At 45.4% G+C, this 26,652-nt stretch overlaps 1 protein-coding gene across 1 annotated transcript in view; it reads right to left on the reverse strand.

The window, feature by feature from the left end:
* Positions 1-21,805, reverse strand: part of TOP2A (DNA topoisomerase II alpha) — a 91,574-nt gene extending 69,769 nt beyond the window's left edge. Inside the window, exon 1 of the mRNA XM_068263351.1 lies at positions 21,680-21,805. Within this exon, the coding sequence (XP_068119452.1) occupies positions 21,680-21,700 (21 nt within the window). The 5' untranslated portion in view covers positions 21,701-21,805. The remainder of the gene's footprint in view (positions 1-21,679) is intronic.
* Positions 21,806-26,652: the final 4,847 nt, after the last annotated feature.

The raw sequence follows: 26,652 nt of genomic DNA on the forward strand, positions 1-26,652 counted from the left end.
AAATCGCAATTTTTTTCCCCCCCTAAAATCATGCAGCCCTAGCATGGATTAATGTGGCTCTAATCTATGGAGTAAACTAAAGGTGCGTACACGTCAGACCATAGTCTTTGGAAAATGAAAGATCACAAACCAATTTTACCCCCTTTTATGTAGTATGAGAGCCATACCTTCACAGTCTATTCTATGGAGCTGAACTCTCCATTAGATAAAAATCTTTGCAAGATGCTGCACACAAAGATGCTGTACACATGCAACAGATCAGTGTCTGCAAAAGATCAATCCCTGCAAAAGATCCATTCCTGCAAAGTGCATTCATAGTCTATGACATCTGCAGATCCTCATACACACCTTGTTTAACCTCCTGAGCGGTATGGGCGAGCTCAGCTCGTCCCATCACCGCCGGAGGCTGCCGCTCAGGCCCTGCTGGGCCGATTTGCTTCAAATAAAAAGCAGCACACGCAGCCGGCACTTTGCCAGCCGCGTGTGCTGCCTGATCGCCGCCGCTCTGCGGCGATCCGCCGCGAGCAGCGGCGAAAGAGGGTCCCCCCAGCCGCCCGAGCCCTGCGCAGCCGGACCTATCAGTTCAGGCCAGCGCTAAGGGCTGGATCAGAGGCGGCTGACGTCCATGACGTCACTCCGCTCGTCGCCATGGCGACGAGGAAAGCCAAACAAGGAAGGCTGCTCATTGCGGCCTTCCTTGTTTGTTCTGGGCGCCGGAGGCGATCGGAAGAACGCCTCCGGAGCGCCCTCTAGTGGGCTTTCATGCAGCCAACTTTCAGTTGGCTGCATGAAATAGTTTTTTTTTTATTGAAAAAAAACCCTCCCGCAGCCTCCCTGGCGATCTCAATAGAACGCCAGGGTGGTTAATGGACATTACTCTGCAGATCAGACAATTATCTGCCGATCTGAAGATCCAACCTGGTGGATCTGGTATACAGATAATTGTCCGTTAAACAAGGTGTGCACGAGATCTGCAGACAAAGACTATGAATGCGGTTTGCAGGAACGGATCTTTTGCAGGAACTGATCTTTTACAGATACTGATCTGTTGCAAGTGTTCAGCATCTTGCATCGATTTTTATCTGATGGGGAGTTCAGCTCCATAGAATAGACTGTGTAGAGCATGGCTCTCATACTACATGAAAGGGGGTAAAATTGGTATGTGATCTTTCATTTTCCAAAGACTTATCTGACGTGTGTACCCACCTTCACTCTTGGGTCCTAGAAATGCTATTCAGAACTTGGGGTCTTGTGATCATATTGTGGCTGGCTAGTGTACTGGTTAAAGACGGACTAAAGCTACGTACACACATGCGACAACAATCGTTTGTTGTGAACAACGAACGAACTTTTAATTGACGAAAGAACGACCTAAGTAAACTTAGTTTTTAAATGTGTGTAACGATCTGATCGTTAGAACGAACGTTATATCACGTAAAGCCACTATTGCGCTTGTGCATAAAAATGAAACGTTCCATGGAGAAATAGCGAAATGCACATGTCAAACCTAGTACGAACGACCGGTTTCCAACGATGTACTGTGACGAACATTACGGAAAGTCGTGCGCTAGCGCCAACGATTTTCGTATGGTCGTGCACAATTCCTGCAGTCCTGTGTAAATGTACAAAAGATGTCTTTTTCCCTCTCTTCTTACTGAGAGCAACAGCCCCTCACCCACATCCTGTGTCAGGTCAGCAAGGAGTTTCATGCCTGGCTACCCCCTGCCGAGGGCCATTTCCTGCTTCAGCCTTTCCCCAAAAGAAAACCAGCTCGAACCAGTAAGATAAGGAGATTACCTCCAAACTCATAAGACACAAAGAAAACGTTTATGTATTAATTCAAAATGGGTTTGGCACAGAAAAACAAACATTTCCTGATATCTAGAAATCAGTGCCATCATTCACATGAATTGCAATTTTCTAGCTGTCAGGGATCCGTAGGAAAACCACTTTATCCGGCCTGCGTAGAGCGAATGCGACAGACTAGGCATGTATAGCCTCGTTAAATACAGGGTCGCAAGCCGCTTATGAATATAGTCTCGGATTTGCGATGCGCCAATCTGGGGCAGAGTCACACAGATTATTAATAATTGGTACATTTCTTGCTCTGAGTCTGTGGGCGGCAACCTGCTGATTAGGGGGTAGCCCCGCCTGAAACACACCTACTTTCCAGGTAGTGAGCCCAAAACTCAGGTCAGTCAAAACTGGTTGCGAGGGACCCCTCCCTCAGTTCTCCAAATTTGATCGACCAGGGAAGTCCAAGCATGCGTTCTACGGAGAACCGCCGCATGCTGCGATTCAAGGATGTCACGGACGGTTGCGGGGCCGCAGGTGCGTCCTGTAACCACCCGTGAAGAAAAAGCGATCGCACTCGATTCTCGGCATCGATTGCGCTTCAAATCGATACAATCGGGATTGAGTGTGTAGGAGCAGCTAAGTCTTCTCAGCAGAGAGATAGCACCAGCCCAACTGCTGGATGGCTCTTTTGATATGCTAATGAGCCTGAGCCTACTCTGCCACAGAGAGTCCCTGGCTTCAAGCTGTGCTGATGGCCCATCCATCAGGTACAGGTGACAAGCGCCATGACAGAAGCAATCTAGTTGGGGAAAAGCCAGACCCTCTGGCTCCCTAGCAGGGGAGCCGACACCTAGCTAGCTGCCCCAAACTTCAAAGAGCCTTTGCCTGGGAATGACCTGCTATAAATCCCAGAGGAATCTCATATTCCATAAACTGCTATATGTATCATATTTTCTGTGTTGCCAGGCTGGCAGACCCTCCAAACTAACAGCATGTAGGGCCCTGTCTGGCGTTGGTTCTGAGAGCATCTCAGAACATTCTGAGGTAAAGACTGCCAGTTAGGCAGTTCGAAAGTGCCCTGATGATACCACAGGGGTCCCACCCCTCATGTTTGGTATCAGGCTGCTGGGTACATCGAGGCAGACCTGAAAATATTAGTAAATCTGCCCTGACCTGTATGGTTCTGTGAGATAGAGCCCATATATGGTTAAGGTATGATTTCTGGTCCCCAGGACAAGGGGAGGACTCATCTCATGTTCTAAGGGGGTGTGTGGGCCCGCCCTCACTCCCTCCTACGGGGCATAAGAATGGCAGAGGACCCAAACTCAGCGTCCTCCACCCTGAAAACATCTTGAACTCATCGGTGCCAGCTTGAAGATATGCTGGAATCCACCTGGTCTGAACTCTGAACTTTGATTGAAACCCAGAACTCTGATTTTTCCCACAAAAAAGATAACATCTTTCCAGGAACTAAGTATTTTTCTCCCTTCTATTTTTTATACTGGCTATTACTGTTTTAATAAATGTCTGTATATATTAATTATTTATATTGCCATGAATAAACGACTTTATCCAAGTCATTCACTGTCCGCTACCCTGCTTATCAGCACACACAGAACTGATCCCGGGTCTCTGGAGAGACGCTACTATTGGTTGTTTTTGGCTAGACAGAATACAGCATGTTTTAACCGTTTTATTCGCAGGATCAGTCAGGCAGTCGGGTCCACGGGCCCCTACCCATGGTGGTGGCAGTATACCCTGAATCGTGTGCGAGTTGTACTTACCCGTATCTCACAGGCTCCCTTCTGGTTTGTCTGCGGCTAATTCCCAACGGTTCCTGCGCATTGACTGCGACCAGAGTCCGCACGATCTGTGCGCTGGCACCGTTTAGAAGGCCAATTGCGGTCAGCCACTAGGGCTCCTGTGACAAAGGACTTTTAACCTGAATGCCTACCTTTAAAACTGGACTCTTTCTTCATTCTTTCAAAAGGACTGCTCAGCATAACTAAGTAAGAATTTTCTGATTTTATTCCCTTTTATTTTTAGCTCTGTGTGTATATAACTGTATGTAATGCATTTGTTATTGAACGTTTTAAAAATTGTTTAGCGGTTATGACCTTTTGCTAAACATACACAATTGTACCTATTCTCCTGAACTCGATACCCTGTGTTTAATAGAAGTATACATTTATAACCCGTATGCGAGAACCCGGCCCAGATATAACGATCTGACCCAGGTTCCTGCATACTGCTAATGGTTAATAGAGCGTTCTCAAAGTCCTAGTAATTACAGTAGCAGGCTGTGTAACTCGCTTGGTGGCAGATCTTTGAATTGTAGGTGTGTGGTGAATCCGTTTGTGTCCGAACGCTTCCTCCATTAGTCAGTTCATCAACTGCAAAGTCAGGTTTACGCTTCGTGATGGACGAAATGACAGTGTGAGGATTTCTGACTGATCGATTTACCCTATCCGCAGACCGGCCTTGCGGTCTGTGACATGTACTACTTTTGCAAACGATAGTTGTTGGAAAAAATCTGCCAAGCTAGATCGTTCGTTTTTAACGTTCTAGCTTGTCCATCGTTAAGAGACTTAATGGTTGTTGGCTGTTTTATTTTAAACGATCGTCGTTTGAAACGATCGGGGGAACTATCGTTTCAAACGACTATAGTCGCATGTGTGTACGCACTTAAGACGGAGACCATGGTTTGAATCCAATCCATATCAGTCAGTTTTTATTCAGCAAGACAGCCTTGGGCAAGACTTCCAAACACTGCAGGGTGGCCTCTTAAAGGGAAAGTCAGAGGTAAAAAAAAAAAAAAACCCACAACCACTACTTACCTGGGGCTTCCTCCTGTGCCTTTGTGTGCTCCAGTGGCTCCCGGTCCCCTCCAGCGCAGATGCCGACCTCACCAGTTCGGCATCTTACTGCGCTCCAGCGTGTGGCTCACGGAGTCGCACTGACATCTGGACTGTACTGCGCAGGCACAGTACATGCCGGATAACGTCAGTGCGACTCAGTGAGCCACACGCTAGAGCGCAGTAGACATCTTGCACCAGAAGGGGACCCTGGGCCACCGGTGGGAGCGTAGCTGCGGTGAGGGCACAGGATGGCTGCAAGGGGCTGGAGGAAGCCCCAGGTAAGTAGACCTTCCCTTTAAAGACACTGAAGCGGAAAAAAAAATATGATATAGTGAATTGGTTGTGTACTATGAATAATTACAAGAAGATTAGCAGCTAAGAAAATATTCTCATACTTTATTTAAATTTTTATTTTTTTTCCTTTGCATAATAGAATACAATACAATCCACACAGGATATTATAAAAAGTCAGAACAGAATGTTTAGTCGTATTGTGTTAGCAGCTATATCAATAATCTCGATACATTAGCCATGTGGAGGTATGTTATAACATATCTAATATCCATATATGTTGTTTCAGTAATCAACAAAGAGTCATCCATCTCGCTGTGAAAGACCCTTATGGGTTTAAATCTGTTATCTTTTTCAAAGAGATGGAGTAACCCTATCAGATCAGTATCCTAAGAGGGGTGAAGAACCCTCCTATGGAATAAGAGAAGAGTAGAAAAGAGAGAGAAAGAGTAGAAATGAATTTTAGATCAGGAGAGAAAGAGGAGGGGAGAAAAGAGTGATCTGCCAGCCCACCAGACTATATAATCCTGATTTAGCACAATAGGGACTATACCTTAATATACAGTCTACCTAATACAGCTTAAAGAGACTCCGTAACAAAAATTGCATCCTGTTTTTTATCATCCTACAAGTTCCGAAAGCTATTCTAATGTGTTCTGGCTTACTGCAGCAATTTGTACTATCACAGTCTCTGTAATAAATCAATGTATCTTTCCCTTGTCAGACTTGTCAGCCTGTGTCTGGAAGGCTGCCAAGTTCTTCAGTGTTGTGGTTCTGTTATGCACTCCCCCCTCAGGGGGGAAAGAAACACAAATGATCTCTTGAGATTCAAAAGGAAGGCTGTATACAGCCTGCTTGTGTATGGATGTATTTTCTATGTGTGGACATACTGTACATCAACCTACTTCCTGTTTTGGTGGCCATTTTGTTTATTTATAAACAAACTTTTTAAAACTGTTTTTAACCACTTTTAATGCGGCGGGGAGCAGCGAAATTGTGACAGAGGGGAATAGGAGATGTCCCCTAACACACTGGTATGTTTACTTTTGTGCGATTTTAACAATACAGATTCTCTTTAAAGGTCAATATCTTTCCATATCTTTTGAAAGATGTGGATCCTATCTTGTAAAATAGCCGTAAGATATTCTAGCTTGTAAATGTATTTCACCCTATTTAACACTTCAGAAATGGTAGGTGGGGAAGTGTCTCTCCAATGTTTGGAGATAACACATCTTATTGCAGTCAGAAAATGGTTGATCAAACGTTGACTATGAGGTTTCATCTTGGGTATAGGTCTGGCCAACAAGCAAATCCAGGGATCTCTGGGTACTTCTAGATCAGTATAGCGAGTTATTAGCTGAAGAGCCTCTGACCAGTAGTTTTGGATTACCGGGCAGAACCAGAATAGATGGAGAGTTCCAAGTTGTCCACAATTCCTCCAGCATGCCGGGGAAAGTGAGGGGTTCAATTTATGTAGGCGGACTGGGGTTTGATACCATAGCAGCATTATTTTGTATATGTTTTCTTTTGTAGGCACACAAATAGAAGATTTAGAGGCGTTTATCCAGATCTTTGACCATGTATCAAGAGTAGTGTCTGCTTCCAGTGCTTGGTCCCAGTACTTCATGTAGCGATGTTGATATTCCAAGGTCGTACGTTGCGGAGAGTTCAACCATGTATAAAGAGGAAATTAATCCTTTTTGTGTGGGACCTGCGTCCCAAATTATTTCAAATTCTGTTTTCTGTGGAAATTCCAACTTGGGAGAAATGGAAGCTACAAAATGTCGTATTTGCATATATTGCAGATAGTATGCATTGGTAAGTGCTATACGGTCCCTAAGATCATCATAGGTATACAGTTTCCCTGTGAAGTGATTTATTAAATCTGAGATGAACCAAATATCTTTCTGAAACCATATTGATGTTGAGGTGCGTTTAAGACCTGGGGTAAATCTGGGATTGCCATATATTGGGATCATAACTGAAACCTGCGGGAAGAGGGGCACACGCCTCCCCACAACCGTCCATAATTTCAGGTTGGATCGTAGGGAGGAGTATATTCCCTCCACCCCCATAGGAGGAGAATTATTTTTCCATAGGAAACCACTTGGGTGATAAGGTTTAAATGCTTCAAATTCTATTTGTGCCCATTTTGCATGAGGTCTTTTCTCGAACCAAGCTACCATCTGCCTAAATTGGCTTGCCACATAGTAGTTATAGATATTTGGGGCTGAGAGGCCTCCAAATTGTCTTTGCAGGGTTATTATTTTTTTTGGATATCCTAGGTGGTTTGCTATGCCATATGAAGCGTAATAGAGCTTTTTGAAGGGGGAGCAGTATAGTTTGCGGTATCCACATAGGTATTGGAGAATAAATAGACTAGTTTAGGTAGGGAGTTCATTTTAAATGCCGTCATACGACCAATCCAGGAAATATTGTAATCTTTCCATTTATTTAGGTCTTTAATAATGCGATTGATTAGAGGGGAAACATTAAATTGTATTAATTTCTTGGAGTCACAAGGGAGATGGATTCCCAAGTATTTAAGGGTATCCTTTTGCCATCTATATGGAAACCGCAATTTCAGACCGTCCACCATTAGAGGAGATAGATTAAAGGAAAGAGCCTCCGTTTTGCTGTCATTTATTCTGTAGTTTGAAAGATTACCAAACTTAGAGAGCTCTGCATGCATGTTACGGAGGGAGACATGTGGGTTGGATACTGACATTAACACATCATCCGCAAAAAGCGAAATTTTATATGCATTTTCCCCAATTCTTATCCCCGTTATATCCGGATTGCCTCTTATCCGCGCCACCAGAGGCTCTATGGAAAGGGCGAAAAGCAGGGGGGACAGGGGGCAGCCCTGACGAGTACCATTAGATATTGAAAAGTATTGGTGAGGGTCCGTAAATGGAATGTTTAAAGCTACCTGGGGATTGGAATACAACTTGTAGAGAGTGTTGAGGAATGCTCCCTCAAAGCCCATGGTCCTCAAAGTTTGGAATAGGAATGGCCAGCTTAACCTATCAAAGGCCTTTTCCGCGTCAAGGCTTAATAGTATAGATGGAAGTTTTGAATGATTGATAAAGTCTATCAAGTTTATGGTACGACGAATATTATCTCCTGCATATCTACCCGTGACAAAACCCACCTGGTCCTTGTCTACAAGGGATGGTAATAGCGGAGATAAACGATTTGCTAAAATTTGTGAATATTTTTAAGTCTGTGTTCAATAGAGATATTGGCCTGTAGTTTTTGGGGTCTAACGGATCTCTATCTGGTTTAGGCAGTACCACCATATGTGATTTTAACATTGTTTCTGGGATAGGATCTGTTCCCAAAAAATTATTAAATAGCAAAGCCATTTTTGGAGCCAATATATCTCGAAATTTTTTATAGTAGGCCATTGTGTATCCATCAGGACCAGGGGCTTTGTGGGGTTGAGCCTTTTTAAGAACTTCCAGTTCTATACTTGCGTTTAGTGTGTTTAATTGAGTTGTTGACAGTATTGGGAGCCCACATGATTTTATATAGTTTTTCATTTCTATTTGGGGTGGGTGAGTGTAGTTTTCTGTTTTTTTGAGATTATAAATCTCAGAAAAATATTCCTTAAATATCTGGGCTATTCTGCGAAGATCATGTTGTATCACCCCCTTTTTATCTTTAAGGGTAAGGACTGCATTACGTGTTTTCATATCCCTAAGTTTCTTGGCTAGTAGTGTATGGGCCCTATTCCCTTTCTCGTAAAACATTTGCCTCGTAAATAGCAGAGATCTTTCTACTGAAGTATATTGGAGATCAGCTAATTGTTTGCGCAGATCCTCCAGTTTGTGGAATAACTGTTTAGAGGGGCATTTTTTATGAGAGATTCTTCTAGTGTAGTGATTTTAGTGAGAAGATTTGTTACTTTTGTGAGGGCTTCTCTTTTCCTTCTGCTCGCTATTGCTATAAGTCTGCCCCTAATGCTTGCCTTATAAGCTTCCCAGACAGTGGAGTAATGGGTGACTGATCCCGTGTTTATTTGAAAAAAACTATTTAGGCCATCTAAAATATCTTGATATACTTCCTCGTCTAGGAGTAGGCTATCGTTTAGCTTCCAAACCGAGGGGATTTTTGGGTTGTTTGCCAAGTTTAAAGTTAGATCTAGTGGGGCATGATCTGACCAGGAAATTGGGCCTATCTCAGAGGCTGTCAAGGTGTTCAACAGGGCAGGGGTTATGAAAAAAATGATCTATTCTGGTGTATGTGGAGGAAGTATGAGAGTAGAAGGTGAAATCAGTATCTTCTGCATGCAGAGCTCTCCAAGCGTCACATAGTCCAAACTGTTTCTGCAACAGCCTGAAATTCTTAGCAGTTTTACAGATAGTGGAGAAATTGGAGGGAGTGGACTCGGATCTGCGATCCCTTGTAGGGAAGCATATCAGATTAAAATCCCCCCCTATGATCACATTTGGACATTTAGCTGTTCGACCTTCTTGAATACTTTTTCCAGAAATTGCAGCTGATGGTCATTTGGCGCGTACACCACCACCAGTACAATATCTAGTCCATGTAAGGTACCTTGTAATATTATGAATCTACCTTTGGGATCACTGCATTCAGTTTTAACTTGGAATGGGCATCTGTTATGTATTAAAAGTGCGACTCCCGCTTTTTTTTCTGCAGCACTAGCCATAAAGGAGGTTGGATAAGCCTTGCTTTTCAGATATCCCGGTCGCTTGGAGGAAAACCGTGTTTCCTGAAGGAAAACAAAATCTGCACCAATGCGCTCTAGATCCCGTAGTGCTAAATATCGTTTGCGAACCGAATTAAGTCCTTTAGCATTGAGTGTAACCAACTTCACCATGGTGAGGGGTTATAAAGGCCAACTTTAATTATGCAGTGAGCCCAAATTAGAGAGATCCACAACTTGTAATCTAAGCCCAGATATGTAATGAGAACTGGCAGGCAGGCAAGACACTCAGAGAGTAAGGTAAAGGTGTGAAAGGAAAAAAGAAAACAAACAGGAAGAGACCAACCCCTAACTTTAGGGGAACAAACGTCTGAATATTTTCATAAACTGAGTATTGCATGATGAACAACAGTAAAGTGACAATAATCTGTACATGCAATGCCATCAAAACATTTTTATAAGATACAAGGGTATTCATATCCCTTGTGTGGGTGCGCCCCACTACACACCCATAGAGGGGATGCATGCTGGCACCTAGCGGCCGGGTGCCCCGGAGCCACACCGACAGGCTATATAATGTAATACTATGAACTTGTGACTACATTGCGTCAAAAACTTTGCTGGTTTCAAAAGTGAACCTGAATTGTAAGAAGAAAGATTTAGATAGCGTCCCGGTTCCGTGCTCAAGTGACAGGGACTTCAGGTGAGATGCAGGGTGGTGATGCGGTTTGATCCCGGAATTTAGCGGGAGAACTGTTTGTTTGAGGGTGAGATTCAGCTTTCCCCGGCATGCGTAGACCTAGGCCTTTAAGTAAATCCGAAGCATCCTCTGGAGCAGAGATGGCGTGATATTTGCCTTCCTTGACCGCAATCAGCTTAAAGGGATATCCTCATCTATACTGGATGTCGTTTTCCCGTAGTAGTGCAGTAACAGCTTTAAGCTTACGGCGTTTAGCCGATGTAATAGGGGATATATATCATTGAAAATTTGTACCTCATGGTCTCGGAATTTGTAGAAGTTAACATTGCGTATCTTCATGGCCACCTTCTCTTTCGCTTCGTAGTAATGGAAGCGGACTATTATGTCTCTAAGTTGAGGGGCTCCTTCCGGACACGGCCCTATCGCTCGGTGGGCTCGGTCGAACCGCCACATATCCTGTGAGGTGTCTGGGGCAATATCTGTAAATAAGTCAGTCAAGTATTGCTTGATGTCCGGGGGCTTGACAAAGTCCGGCACCCCTCTTACCCGTAGGTTTGACCTCCGATCTCTGTTCTCGTGGTCTTCCATGGAGCGATGTAGTTCCCCGACTGTATCTGTTAGTTTGTCATTTTCCTCCTCTAGGTATGCGCAGCGCTGTTCCAAGGCCGCAACTGATTTTTCCAATGCCGCGGTCCGTGTTAGTGAGGACTTAACGTCCGAGCGAAGGCCTTCCAGGGCTGAGGAGACCGCGTCCTTTATTGTGCCTGATAGTTTAATATGCAGTTCGGATAGACAGGTTTCCAGTATGGCCCTTGTTATAAACTCTGAAGTATCGGGCTGCTCCTCGCCATGCTGGGATTTAGGAGACGCCATCTTGGTTGTAGGCGGAGGCTTAGCAGGCCGGGAGAAATATGCCTCAGTTCTTTTTTGATGCCGATCTGCCCTTCTTCTTCGGTCCCATATGACTCAGCACCCGATGGCAAGGCAAGCCTTTTTTAGTTCAGGTAAGCCAGGAGCATGACGCGGTAGGGTCTATCTTAAGCTAGCCATCGGCGGAGCTCTCGGGTTAAGCGGCCATCTTGCTCGGCGTCGCGCCCCATATTCTCATACTTTTATTTTCAGGTATAGTGTTTTTTTCTAACATTGCATCATTCTATAATATGTGCAGATTACACAACACTCAGCATTCAAAATGAGTCTTTCAGAGCAGTCTGAAGTAATGACCTCTCCTCTAGCAGAGGAAAAGTAAATAGTCCAGGAACAGTTGAGATAATAAAAAAAAAAGTCAGATAACAGCCCTCTCCATGACTAACTTAGTCGGAGAGCTTAATGGCTTGTTTGCATAGCGATAACTGGAGTTTCTCAACTCTTCCTGTACTGGAAACAATTACACTGATGTATCTGATCTTAATGTTTTATTTCTTAGCTGTGCTACACATACAAATCATAATTTTTTTTCACTTCAGTGTTTAAGCGCGTTCCAGTGGCTGCAGCTCTTGAACACTGAGTCCAACAGGAGAAAAGTGCTATACAAATGTTAGGCTTATGTTCCTTTTGCGAGATGCTGGGAGAATCACATGCCTGTTGGATATTTGCAGCAGCACAGAGCATACTAGATTTTCATAATTTGAAATCATCATGTAATTAAAAACCTGTCTCTAGTTCCTTATTTTATAGTTCTCTAATCTGCCTCTGGCCCAAAGTAACATGATCCTTGGCACACACACACACACACACACACACACACACCTGGAAGCACCCACCTTCCATAATGTAATTCCAGTTCAATCTAACAGAGCACTGTTATGCTAGGTACACGAGATTTACTGCCAGATTATTTCTAATATGTTCGATCTGATTTCTGATCGATTTTCCACAGGTGTAAAAATTAAAAAAAAAAAAAAAATCTGAAATCAGATCAGACATGTTGAAAATAAATAGTTTAAAATGTTTTTGACTGATCCACCGGGAGGATGTTCTCGGGGGGACACAGCAGCTGGGGTAAACAGATACTCACTTGCTGGGGTCCTGCACGCATATACTTCCGTTTAGTTTTTTTTTAATTGAGGTATTTATAGAGCATCGACATATTACGCAGCGCTGCACAGAGTATATTGTTTGGTCACTAACTGTCCCTCAGAGGGGCTCAAAATCTAATCATTCCATCTCCCAGGGGCGCTGTAAAGGGAAATTGAATGCAAGAACTGGGAGGAAGAAGTAGGTAGTACACGCACACAGGACCCCTGGCAAGTGAGTATTTGTTTACCCCACAGTTCGTGCGCCCACTGCATTGCATCTCCGCCACTGCACCCACACCTAAAACCAGTAAACCGCGTTTGTGCATGGTATGATTAACATGCACAATCAAACCACAGTATACCACTATCACATTGATTGAGCGTTAGATGGTAGTGTAAATAAAAATGGGGCTGCCATTGGCCTTAACAAGCACAGTGACTAGCATTCTTGCCTTGCAACACAAAAGTCTTTTTCAATTGCCAGCTTGGACAGTTGCGTGAGTTTGTATGCTCTTCCCTATGTTTTCACGAGTTTCCCCAAACACTCCTCTTTACCTGCCTATCCCAAAAACATACATATTGGTAAGTTAATTATCATCCTCCAAGAATATAGCAGAGGTTTCAGATCATAACTGGCTTTCACATGCACAACAAAAAAAAAAAAAAAAAAAAAAAACCTGCATGTGTCAGCTGCTGATTGGGGGGGGGGGGGGGGGGGGGGGGAAGGTGGGTATCAAGAGCTACCTGATGAATATGTATATGCTAATATGAAGCATACGGTTCTCCAACAGGCGAGCCTACCAGTCAAAGTCACATGATGTTAACCAACAAACACAGAATGACTATTATGTCACAGATAGCCAATATATCCATAGATCATCCATAGTGTTAAAGGGAACCTAAACAGAAGAAGGATATGGATTTTTCCTTTTAAAATACTACCAGTTGCCTGACTCTCCTGCTGATCCTGTGTGTAATACTTTTAGCCACAGCCCCTGAACAAGCATGCAGATCAGGTGCTCTGACTGAAGTCAGACTGGATTAGCTGCATGCTGCTTTCAGGGTGTGATTCAGCCACTATTGCAGCCACAGAGATCAGCTGGACTGCCAGGCAACTGGTATTGTTTAACAGGAAACATCCATATCACTCTCAGTTAAGTTTCCCTTTAAGATCCACAGAAATATAATGTATCAGAAAAAAGCCATCCAGCTAGAGCGGAGATTGGAGCTCTCCTCTAGCTGGATGGCTTTTTTCTGATACACTCACCTGAACTAACTCACCTGCGCCCACAGAGCGCACGGGTCCCATCCCTCATTGTATCAGTTTCCAAGCGCGGAGTCAGCCAATCAAAGTAAAGCCGACAACATCCGCCCAGCTCCTCTCAACCTCACACAGAGCAGCCGACCAATCCCATTAAAGGCCCTTTTCCACTAGCAATCGCTAGCGTTTGCGATTCAGCAAATGTACAAAATTTCGTGGCAATTTCCCGACGTTTGCGATTTTGCTATGCACTGCATAGCAAAATAGCAGCAATAATCGTTCCGCCGCATGATCGCGATTAGGTTAAAAAATGAACTGCGGTAGTGGAAATGACCTACCGCGATTCCAATGTTAAAAGCAAATCGTAGCGATTTGGAAAATCACTAGCGGTTTGCGATTCAGCAATCGCAAAGGCCATAGTGGAAAAGAGCCCTTAGAGCTACAATGTCCGCTCTAAAGCCACATCTACACGCGTAGATGCGCCCGCGATGCTCCTTATCAATCGAGCCGCTGATGCGGCTCGATTGATAAGATCCGACAGGACGGATCTGGCTTCCGCCGATTCATTGCTCGCTCCCCGCGAGAGGACAATGGCAGGGAATCGAGCGGAAGATAAGCGGCGCCGGCGGGGAATCGATTGCGGGGGACGCGGAAGAGGCGATCCGGCGGTTAATCGAGCCGCCGGATCGCAGCCTCATCTACCCGTGTAGATGAGGCTTAAAGACTTCACGCTCTGCACATAAACAGAGCTGAAGTCTGAATTGTGTCATCCACGCCCCCTGCCGCCAACCAATTAAAGCACGGATGACGTCCGCATAGTAGTAAAAAGACTGTGGCCAAAAATCCCCTTGCATGGACGTATGCAAAGGTGATAAAAAATAAATGTAAATAAAAAAAAAAACCCAGCAGCAGCTACATTGGGGGACAAGGACGAACACCACTCATATGTTAATATTTCTATCCAAAATTTGCATATACTCAAATACAAAATAGTATGCCATCTAGTGACCAAACAAACTGCAATTACATTCTAAATAATCAAGACAATGCACAGTACTTGTTCCTCTCTAACTAAAACATAACATTCATTATGTCATATTCACGATTTAAACCCTTGGGTTCTAAGGTCTCTTTTTATCCAGTAATTTTCTCTCCTTAATAGCCATTTGTGCCCATCACCTCCTCTTCTTGGTACTGGGACCCCCTCTAGCACCTGCACCCCTAGTTGCGACAATCCATGTTTAAAGAGAACCCGAGGTGGGTTTGAAGAAGGTTATCTGCATAGAGGCTGGATCTGCCTATACAGCCCAGCCTCTGTTGCTATCCCAAACCCCCTAAGGTCCCCCTGCACTCTGCAATCCCTCAAATCACAGCCAGCGCTGCTGACACAGCTTGTCAGAGCGGGCTGTGTTTATCTCTATAGTGTCAGTCTGCTGCTCTCCCCGCCTCTTGTAGAACTCCGGTCCCTGCCTGCGTCCCTTCCCTCCCCGCTGATTGGAGGGAGGGGGCAGGGACCGGAGCTATGCAGGAGGCGGGGGAGCAGCAGAGACTGACACTACAGATTTAAACACAGCCTGCACAGCTTGGCTGTGATTTATGAGGAATTGCAGAGTGCAGGGGGACCTTAGGGGGGTTTGGGATAGCAACAGAGGCTGGGCTGTATAGGCAGACCCAGCCTATGTATGCAGATAACATTCATTAAAGGAATACTTAAGTCTTAAAAAAAAAAAAAAAAAAAAAAAAAATTATACTCACCTGGGGCATCCCTCAGCCCCCTGAAGCTGGATGGTGCCCTCGCAGCCCCGCTCCGATCGTCCTGTCTCCGCCGGCAGCTACTGCGACAGCCGCCGACAGGCTGGGAACGCGAGTGATTTTCCTCGTTCCCAGCCGCTATATCACCCTCTATGCTGCTATAGCGTATAACATATACGCTATAGTAGCATAGAGGGTGATATGGCGGCTGGGAACGCGGAAAATCACTCGCGTTCCCAGCCTGTCGGCGACTGTCGCCGAACCCAGAAGTAGCCGCCGGCGGGGACAGGACGATAGGAGCGGGGCTGCGAGGGCACCATCCAGCTTCAGGGGGCTGAGGGATGCCCCGGGTGAGCAAATATAATTTTTTTTTATAGACTTTAAGTATTCCTTTAAACACACCTCGGGTTCTCTTTAAATGTAGTGAAATGATGCGACACCGCCAGATCAAGGTTTTTCTTCCTTATATTAGATTTATAGGATGCTATCCTAGCTTTAGTTTTTCCTACATATCCAATCCCGCATGGGCATTTAAACAAGTAAACAATTTTGAATTGCACAAAAAGAGACCTTTCATTTTAAAAACTTAGTGCCCTTGCAGGGGTGGGTAAAAATCTCTCCCTTATGGTGCCCACACATGGTACAAGTTTCTTCATACAATCTTACCATTTCTATGTAGTATAAAGGTAAATTAAGGTCACTTATATTACATAGAAATGGTAAGATTGGATGAAAAAAAAAATTGTACCATGTATGGGCACCATTAGTAATGTAGCTGCACAAATGGCAATTTAGGCATGGATAGGTTCCATTTCTTACAGATTTTTGTTTATTATCTGAACCTATATCTCCTTTAAAGGGGCACTATTGCGAATGCCCTTGTTTTTAGTCCCTTTAGCATAAATGTGCAAGTGGAGCGATGTTATTGCCACTTATTGTGGCTGATCAAAAGTATTTTTTACATTGCCACTAACCATTCAGAGCTAGTGAGTCACGTCGGAAGATTTACCTTTCTGACGCGACTTGGCATAATCCATTCTGCAGTAGGAGGCATCTGTATTTGTAGATACTGCAGCCGTTACATCTCCCCCCCTCTGGTCAGCCCAGCTAAGTTTGGTCCAAATTGTAACTGCACTATCGTGCAGTTACGGAGATCTGTGTGGGCTGCAGCCGCCGTACGGGTCTACAGTTACACACATCTTGTGTTTGTGTCTTCTCGCTGATGCCGCCGCTGTCTTGCGCAATTAGAAAGCCGATTGCTGGTTACCACAGCAACGGACACCAATAGGTGTCCGTCCCTGTGCCAGCTTTAAATAAGAGGTCCTCAGCGGGCAGCATGTAACTGTAGACCCGTACGGCGGCTGCAGCCCACACAGATCTCCGTAACTGCACGATAGTGCAGTTACAATTTGGACCAAACTTAGCTGGGCTGACCAGGGGGGGGGGGGGGGGGGGGGACGTAAAGGCTGCAGTGTCTACAAATACAGATGCCTCCTACTGCAGAATGGATTATGCCAAGTCGCGTCAGAAAGGTAAATCTTCCGACATGACTCACTAGCTCTGAATGGTTAGTGGCAATGTAAAAAATACTTTTGATCAGCCACAAGTGGCAATAACATCGCTCCACTTACACATATTTATGTTAAAGGGACTAAAAACAAGGGAATTCGCAATAGTGCCCCTTTAACTACTATAAAGTCATAAGAGGGACCCTTGCTTGAATGATAAAGGGCGCTCATGGAACTCTTGTGGTAAACCATCCCTCAATATGGGCCAATAGTTGTTAATCACCCCCTCTATTCTCTCCGAGTGTACATTATAAGTGATGTCAGGGATTCTACTGTTGAAGTCCCCCTTGCTCCCCCTACTGTATTTTTCAAATTTCCTCCTACAGCCTACCCTATTCTGTCCCCATCTTCCAAACAACCCAAGGGATATCCTCTGACTAGAAATTCATACTTCATTTCTTCCAATCTTTTGTCTGACTATAGGGTCACTAACTCTGCAGGCAGAGCTGCGGCAAGGGAGGTCCTGGGAGCTTGGGGCTGGAGGAAGCCCCCGGTAAGTACCACTCATATTACTAGATTTGCCCTGATGACTCCTTTAAAGTGAATATCCAAGCTGGGGGAAAAAAAAGCCCTATGTCCATCGCCGCAGCTCCACTCTCAGCCGCTGACTCTCGGTCCCTGACGGTGCAGAGGCTGACCTCGCCAAGTCATCCTCTACTGCGCGAGCACTGCTGTCAGTTACCCGCGCGTGGTGTGGAATGTACTGTGCAGGTGCAGAACTACTGTGCCTGCGCAGTACACTCCACATCACGTGCTAGTGATTGACAGCGGCGCTCACGCAGTAGAGGACAACCTGGCGAGGTCGGCCTCTGCACAGTCGGGAACCGAGGGCAGAGGAGCGGCAAGGGACATAGGGGCTGGAGGAAGTGCCAGGTAACTAGATATTTTATAGCTCTGATATTACCTTTAAAGTGTACCAGAGATGGCAAGTAAAGATTTTTTTTACTTATCCGGGGCTTCCTCCTACCCCATAAGCACATCAGAGTCCTTTGCCATCCTCCTGCGTGCCTCCGTTTAGCAGTAATCAGCCCGGTAACTGGCTCAGTCAGGGTCTTCTGCGCATGCACGGCTGCTGAATGGGGGCATGCGGGAGGAGGGCAAGGGACTCAAAAACGTGCTTATGGGGCTGGAGGAAGCCCCGGGTAAGTAAGAAAAATATTGGCTATGTGCCGTCTGTTTTCCTTTAAAAGAGTTCTTTGGATATTTCTAAAAACAAAAACCGACACTTACCTGGGGCTTGTACCAGCCACCTGCAGCAGTCATGTGCCCACGCCGTCCTCTACAATCCTCCATTCCCCACCGCCGGTCAAAGTGCAATAATTCATCTAACTATGCAACCTCGTGGCCTAGCAGCCGCTCACATCTCCGGGAGCTTACCATGCAGTACGAATTTCTCGTACTGTGCCGCAAGCTCCCAAAGATGCGAGTGGGAGCTAGGACACGCAACTGCAATCGTCTAGTTAGACAAATAATTTCCCCGTGACCGGTGGTAGGAAATGGAGGATCGTAGAGGACGGCGTGGGCACATGACAGCTGCAGGGGGATGATAGAAGCCCAGGTAAGTGTCAGTTTTTGCTTTTAAAGAGAACCCGAGGCAGGGTTCTCACAATGCAATCCACATACAGAGGCTGGGTCTGCCTATACAGACCAGCCTCTGTTGCCATTTCAACCGCCTAACTTCCCCCTGCGCTCTGTAATCAGCCATAAATTACAGCCGCGCTGCCGACACACAGCGAGTCAGCAGCAGGCTGTGTTTACTTCTGTATGTCAGTCTGCCGCTCCCCCCGCCTCCTGCAGAGCTCCAGTCCCCGCCTATGTCCCTTCCCTCACCGCTGATTTGAGGGAAGGGATGCGGGCGGGGACCAGAGCTCTGCAGGAGGTGCAGCGAGACTGACATACATATGTAAACACAGCCAGCACACCGCGGCTGTGATTTATAGGTGATTACAGAGCGCAGGGGTAAGGTGGGGGGATTGAAATAGCAACAGAGGCTGGGCTGTATAGGCACACAGCCTCTGTATGTAGATTGCATTGTGAGAACCTCACCTTGGGTTCTCTTTAAAAATATCCCCAGAACCCCTTTAAAGGGAACCTTAACTGGCGAGGAAAAATAAATTCACTTACCTGGGGGCTTTCCCAAGCCTCCTGCAGCCGTCCGGTGCCCGCGCCGGTCCTTCAGTGCCCTCCGGTCTCCCTCCGCCGCTAAGTTTCGTTTTCGGACGACTGCCAGTCGTCCTCGGGCCTCTTCCGCATTCCTTGTCGTAAACTGCAGTAAAGCGCGCCGCATGACGCGTTTGGCGTCATACACATGACGCATTTGGCGTCATGCGGACGCGCTTTACGGCTGTTTACGACGAGGAATGCGGAAGAGGCCCGACGTCCGAAAACGAAACTTAGCGGCGGAGGGAGACCGGAGGGCACCGAAGGACCGGCGCGGGCACAGGACGGCTGCAGGAGGCTTGGGAAAGCCCCCAGGTAAGTGAATTTATTTTTCCTCGCCAGTTAAGGTTCCCTTTAATTTAAAAAGGAGTCATCAGGCAAACTTAACGATTTCAATGGCCTAACTAGCATAAACTGAGCAGGATCGCATCCTTTTTTCTTAAAATCACTTCACCTGCTCCGCAATTCGGGCCGTTAGTATTTCCTGCCCCGGAAGTACAACTAGCCTTTGATTAGTAAAACCTCATTTTTATGTACTAGGAAAAAAGAAAAAAAAAAAAAAAAAGTGGCAGTGTGGCACATCTCTAATGTTGAAAAAGAATATGATCTTTGTCCACTATAGCAAAAATATTTCCTCCGCTGCCCTGTGTCACCTTGCTGTATATTAGGTCTGTAGCCTGTATTCAGACTGGTGCTCTGCTCATACAGTAGAATATACTTCAAGTTGCAGCATTCACAAGAAGGCAAAAGCGTGCACCTTCCAGGTATATCTTGCGTGTCCCGGGTGTAGCAGGGTGTGTTGTGCTGGAGGTGGGTGGAGCTCCACCACTGAGCCTCCACCCACCAGCACCACACACCCTGCTACACTCAGGACACGCAAGATACCTGGTGTTACAGCGACAGCACACCTGCTTGATATTTGATGCATTTAATGTGAATGGACGTATATGGACTGTTACACTAAGCCAGTAAACCTTGGACAGAAGGAGCACGCTTTTGCCTTTCTTCCTGTGAATGCTGTTATTAGTAAAGTTTCCCCTTTCCTGTATGTGGAACGCATGGGGGAAGTTGTTCCGCAATGCGTGCTTCCGTACGTTGAAGTACGGCTGCGCACGCATAATAAAGCGCCGGAGGAGGGTTTGAGCTTGCCTTCATCAATCGCAAGCCAAACCCTCCACTTCAGCCACCGCCCAAAAAAGTTAACTACCTGGCTGGTAGTTGTAGCCTCAGGGGACGCCATTCACATCCTCCGTTCCATTCTGCTGTGGGTTTTCTTCAATTTACACCCTCTGTTCTGGCCCCAAGCCCATCCCTCGGGTCATCCTGATTTTCCCCATTAAAGATGCCCACCAGTCTCGCTGCACCTTCAGTTTGTATAGCAGCAAGTGCAGCTGCGCAGCTCTAAGTCCTCCTCCAGTCCTGCCCTCGCTCCCAGTGGTCTCATGTGCTTTACGTCCACAAGATAGCTGGGAGCGAGGACAGGACTGGAGATGGACTAAGGGCTGCGCAGCCACACTCACGGCTATACAAACTGCACAGGTGCAGAAATACATGCGCACGACTGGCGGGCATCTTTATTGGGGAAAATCAGGACAACCCGAGGGATGAAGGTCAGGGCCAGAACAGAGGGTGTAAATCGAAAAAGAACCACAGTGGAATGGAAGGGAGGATGCCTCGTAAGTCCTTTAACCTCCTTAGCGGTAACCCCGTGCTGGACACAGGGGTAAGCCCCTGCGGAGGATTCCTCAGGCCCTGCTGGGCCAATTTGCATAATTTTTTTCAAACACACAGCTAGCACTTTGCTAGCTGCATGTTTGTTGCGATTGCCGCTGCCCAGCACCGATACCCACCGTGATACAGCCCCCCCCCCGCATACCCCTTGCGCAGCCTGGCCAATCGCCGCCAGGCTGCGCTATGGGGTGGATCGGGATTCCCTGTGACATCAAGACATCATCACTCCGTTCGTCGCCATGGTGACAGGGAAGCCCTCAAGGAAATCCCATTCAGAGCGGAATTTCCTTACGGGCAAGCGGCGCCGATCGGTAAATACAGGGGGGGGGGGGGGCCTAAAAAGCCTCCCGCGGGTCACACTTATACCGCCAGGGAAGTTAAGAATCACTTTCTGAGCTCTGACACCTTGGGTACCAATACACTGTGCAATAAATTGTACAAGATGTCCACCTCATACCTCCCAACTTTGAGATGCGAAAGAGTGACACTTAAGCAACACCCCATCAAACCCTTAGTCACGTACACCATAAAGATTTCATAAGAAAAATATGTTTTATAATTCAAACCACACTAGTCCTCTCCACCCTGGTTCATTTTCCATCATATTAAGATTTTAAAATTAGTAATATCAATTTAAAGGCTGGGAATAAAGTTTATAGTCAAACACATTGTATTAGTAGAGAAATGTATATATTTACATAGAAAAAGGGGCAAATGAGGATGAAAGAGGGACAGGGCTCCCAAAGAGGGATTGTCCCTAATAGCATGGTATACAGAAGGGGAATACAATCCGGGTATAAAGGGCAGCATATTGCATCCCCGCATGTGAGAACTCAGATACACAGTCTCCCTCAGCACGAATACTCACTCTAAGAGGCTCTGACTCCATGGCTGCAGCACTGTACACCGGTACCGAATATACGCAAGACCGCTCCGTCTCTAATCACACACGCACTCGCACTGACAAATTTACAAACGGCGGCAACCGCTCCAACTTCAAGCCCTACGCAGCCCGCCCAAATCCAAGAGCCAATCGTCAGCCAGCGCCGCCATGAATCCTCCAATCAGCTCCAGAGTCAGTATGAATTCTCCAATCATCGCGCCCTAACACTGGAGGGACTGTGCGAATCAGAGCAACCAATCAGGAGTCACATCCGAGGCTGGACATTACCTTACGGCATGTGTGATGTGCTGTGCTGCAGTAATGATGAGTCGCACACAAATGCTAATGCGGAATTGTTGCTTGTGCTGTGTTGTACTTTTCTGCTGCCCTAGCTGCCAGTGCTTTCACTGCCTGCCTTTACCATACGAACAAACTTCAAGCGGCTATGCATTAATTTCAGTAACCTCATAGCTTATGTCCTGTGTATATAGCTCTGAGCTCATAGCGCACAACTGTCCTTCTTTTGGAGGGACAGTCCCTCTTTGGGAGCCCTGTCCCTCTGTTCCTGTTTCCTCCTCATTTCTCCCTGTTTCAGGACTTTGTCCCTCTTTCTATGTAAATATACATATTTATCTACTGAAAAATGTATTTGAGTAACTGTAAACTTTATTCCCATCCTTTAAATTGATATATTACTTAATTTTAAAATGTTAAAATAAAGTAAAATGAACCAGGTTAGAAAGGACCAGTGTGGTTTGATTTATAATCAACATATTTTTCTTATGAAATCTTTATCGTATGCGTGACTAGGGTTGTGATGGAGGTGTGGCTTAAATGTCCCTCTTTCTCATCTCAAAAAGTTTGGGAGGTATGTGATCTCATTCAGCCCACATTCAGCTATGTGCTCATCCACTGACTGACCACACTAATAAGGGCTGGTGTCTACCCGGCTTTCTGTTGCGTCGCGTTTGGTGGCGTTGCGTTGGCTACGCATTCGGGCTTTCAGCAGCCTTCACGTAGCTTTGAATGCGGTCTGCGTTTTCTTCCCCTAGGGAAACATTACCTGTGGTGGTTAAGCGCCCCAGGACGCTACATGTAGCGTCCAGGGGTGCCTTGAACGCCAGAGAAAATCGGGACCGAATGCCGCGTTTGCGTAAACGCCGGTAAAAGCCTGGTGCAAACACCCCCATTCACTTGAATGGGAGCGTTTAACACCAAGTCCCGAATGCTGGCGGTAAACGCTCCGCAGACGCCCGTCTGAACCAGCCCTTATATTCTCGTTTTTTAAGGCATTGAGGTCAGTTCACACGAACATTTAACGCGACATTATAAAGAGGAGAATATTACTTTTAACCACTTCAGCCTTCAGTGTTGTTTCACCTTATGCATCCGAACAACTTTCACCTCCCATTCATTCGTCAATAACTTTATCACTACTTATATCACAATGGGCTTGATTCACAAAGCCGTGCAAACTGTTTAGCACGGGTGTGCTAAACAGTTTGCACGTGAAGTGCCGTTCGCGGACACACCCGTGCTAAACAGTTTGCATGGCTTTGTGAATCAAGCCCAATGAATTGATCTATAATGTTCCGCCACCAATTAGTGTTTCTTTGGGTGGTACATTTTGATGATTATTTGTAACTACTTTCGGACCTTGGTAATTGAAACCCTGTTTTGGTGGGCTCCTGGCTGGCAGGGTGTAGATTTCAATTAGCTGCCGCTGCGAGCATCCGCCGTTTCTGTCGCGCCGCTCAAACCCGACGTGTCTCGCCACATCTCACAGGTTCTGCCTGTCTCTATGACGGCAGAGCCATGTGAGCTGGTCAGGAGCCAATTTCATTGGCTCCTAGCCATGTCTATCAATGTAAGCCGCTCCCATTGGCTTACATTGATAGACACGGTCAGGAGACAATGAAAGCGGCTCCAGACTGGCTCACATGGCTCTGCTGTCATAGAGACGGCAGAATCTATGTCCTGGGGGTCCCAGCGTGCAGCGATGACGGCGGGTAGGAGCGGCGATTCGTCGGGATTCCGTCGGTATTGTACCAGCGGTCTCTGGTCCTTAAAGAGGAACTTCTGCCTAAACAAACATACTGTCATTAAGATACATAAGTTATGTTAATTAAAATAGATAGGTAATATAATCTCTTACCCACCCTGTTTTAAAAGAACAGGCAAATGTTTGATTTCATGAGGGCAGACATCTTTTTGGGTGAAAGGAGGTGACAAGGAGCATGAGACACAGTTCCATCTGTCCTGTGTGCTGATCACCCCTCCCAGTTGCTAGGCAACGTGAATAACAACATAGGAAATCCCATCATGCTTTGCACAGCATCAGGGAAAAAAAAGCCCAGGCAGTTTTATTTGATGGGTGGAGCTTAGCTGAAAATACAGCTAAAAATGATGCTTTGGTAAGAAAAACAAAGTTTTGATGCTGTGAAACTGTTAAAGAAACACCAAGCCTTTTCAGTTCTGCTGAGCAGTGGTGCTCAGCAAGATTTCGGATATCCGAACTACCTGGATAATCCGAACTTTTTCCACTATCCGAACTTTGAATAGCAATTTGGATATTTTTTAAAGAGAATCTGTACTCTAAAATTCTTACAATAAAAAGCATACCATTCTATTCATTATGTTCTCCTGGGCCCCTCTGTGCTGTTTATGCCTCTCCCTGTTGCAATCCTGGCTTGTAATTGCCATTTTTATCCAGTGTTTACAAACAAAAGATATAGCAAGTGAGTAGCTCACTGTGTGAGTCATACAAAGTGTGCAGGGGACCTGGAGAGGGTGTGTATAGCTTCAAGCCAATCGCAAGCAGCACAGCACATTCCAGCCAGACTGCCTGAGCCTAACAGACCCGACAGAGGAAAGAAGATTAGATCATATAACAGAGATAACACAGCCACTGTGCAACTATGAAAGGCTGCAGTTAAACAGAGCACATTAGAACAGGTATAGGAACTTATAGGATAGAAGAAAGAAGGATGAAAATTTTGTTACAGTCTCTTTAAAATCCGAATAGACTATCCAAGCAAACTCGGATTTCCCATCTGAAATCCGGGCGGATAGTTAGTTCAGATATCCGAGCAGAAGCCAAAAAGAGAGAGAGAGACATCCGACAGGAGTTTTTGCCATTTTCAGGTCACTTCCGTTTTTTTATCCGGATATCCGAATCCGGCCGGATACTGAGGTCGGATATCCGATTCGGATCTGGATTGGAAAATTTTAATCTCGGATATGCGACCATGATCGGATATCTGGGTATCCGGATCCAAATTAGATCCAGATAGTGAAAAGTGGTATCCGAGCAGCACTGCTGCTGAGTAGATTTTTAGTCTGGAGGTTCACTTTAAGGGGGCAGACACCGCTGGTACTTACGTGGTTAATGGGAATATTAAGAAAAAAAATAATTATTCCTCAGGTTTTGGCCATTATAGCTTTAAAATAATACATACTACCATAATTAACCACTTGAGGACCGTGGGCTTTACCCCCCTTAAGGACCGGCCACTTTTTTTCCATTCAGACCACTGCAGCTTTCACGGTTTATTGCTCGCTCATACAACCTACCACCTAAATGAATTTTGGCTCCTTTTCTTGTCACTAATAAAGCTTTCTTTTGGTGCTATTTGATTGCTCCTGCGATTTTTACTTTTTATTATATTCATCAAAAAAGACATGAATTTTGCCAAAAAAATGATTTTTTTAACTTTCTGTGCTGACATTTTTCAAATAAAGTAAAATTTCTGTATACATGCAGCGCGAAAAATGTGGACAAACATGTTTTTGATAAAAAAAAAAAAACCCATTCAGTGTATATTTATTGGTTTGGGTAAAAGTTATAGCGTTTACAAACTATGGTGCAAAAAGTGAATTTTCCCATTTTCAAGCATCTATGACTTTTCTGACCACCTGACATGTTTCATGAGGGGCTAGAATTCCAGGATAGTATAAATACCCCCCAAATGACCCCATTTTGGAAAGAAGACATCCCAAAGTATTCACTGAGAGGCATAGTGAGTTCATAGAAGATATTAATTTTTGTCACAAGTAAGCGGAAAATGACAATTTGTGACAAAAAAAAAAAAAGTTTCCATTTCTTCTAACTTGCGACAAAAAAAAAATGAAATCTGCCACGGACTCACCATGCCCCTCTCTGAATACCTTGAAGTGTCTACTTTCCAAAATGGGGTCATTTATGGGGTGTGTTTACTGTCCTCGCATTTTGGGGGGTGCTAATTTGTAAGCACCCATGTAAAGCCTAAAGGTACTCATTGGACTTTGGGCCCCTTAGCGCAGTTAGGCTGCAAAAAAGTGCCACACATGTGGTATTGCCGTACTCAGGAGAAGTAGTATAATGTGTTTTGGGGTGTATTTTTACACATACCCATGCTGGGTGGGAGAAATATCTCTGTAAATGACAATTTGTTAATTTTTTTTACACACAATTGTCCATTTACAGAGCTCTTTCTCCCACTCAGCATGGGTATGTGTAAAAATACACCCCAAAACACATTATACTACTTCTCCTGAGTACGGCGATACCACATGTGTGGCACTTTTTTGCACCCTAACTGCGCTAAGGGGCCCAAAGTCCAATGAGTACCTTTAGGATTTCACAGGTCATTTTGAGAAATTTCGTTTCAAGACTACTCCTCACGGTTTAGGAACCCCACAAATGACCCCATTTTAGAAAGAAGACACACCAAGGTATTCCGTTAGTAGTACGGTGAGTTCATAGAAGATTTTATTTTTTGTCACAAGTTAGCGGAAAATGACACTTTGTGAAAAAAAAAACAATAAAAATCAATTTCCGCTAACTTGTGACAAAAAATAAAATCTTCTATGAATTCACCGTACTACTAACAGAATACCTTGGGGTGTCTTCTTTCTAAAATGGAGTCATTTGTGGGGTTCCTATACTGTCCTGGCATTTTAGGGGCCCTAAACCGTGA

Source organism: Hyperolius riggenbachi, chromosome 12, assembly GCF_040937935.1.
Source record: "Hyperolius riggenbachi isolate aHypRig1 chromosome 12, aHypRig1.pri, whole genome shotgun sequence".
Taxonomy (NCBI): Eukaryota; Metazoa; Chordata; class Amphibia; order Anura; family Hyperoliidae; genus Hyperolius; species Hyperolius riggenbachi.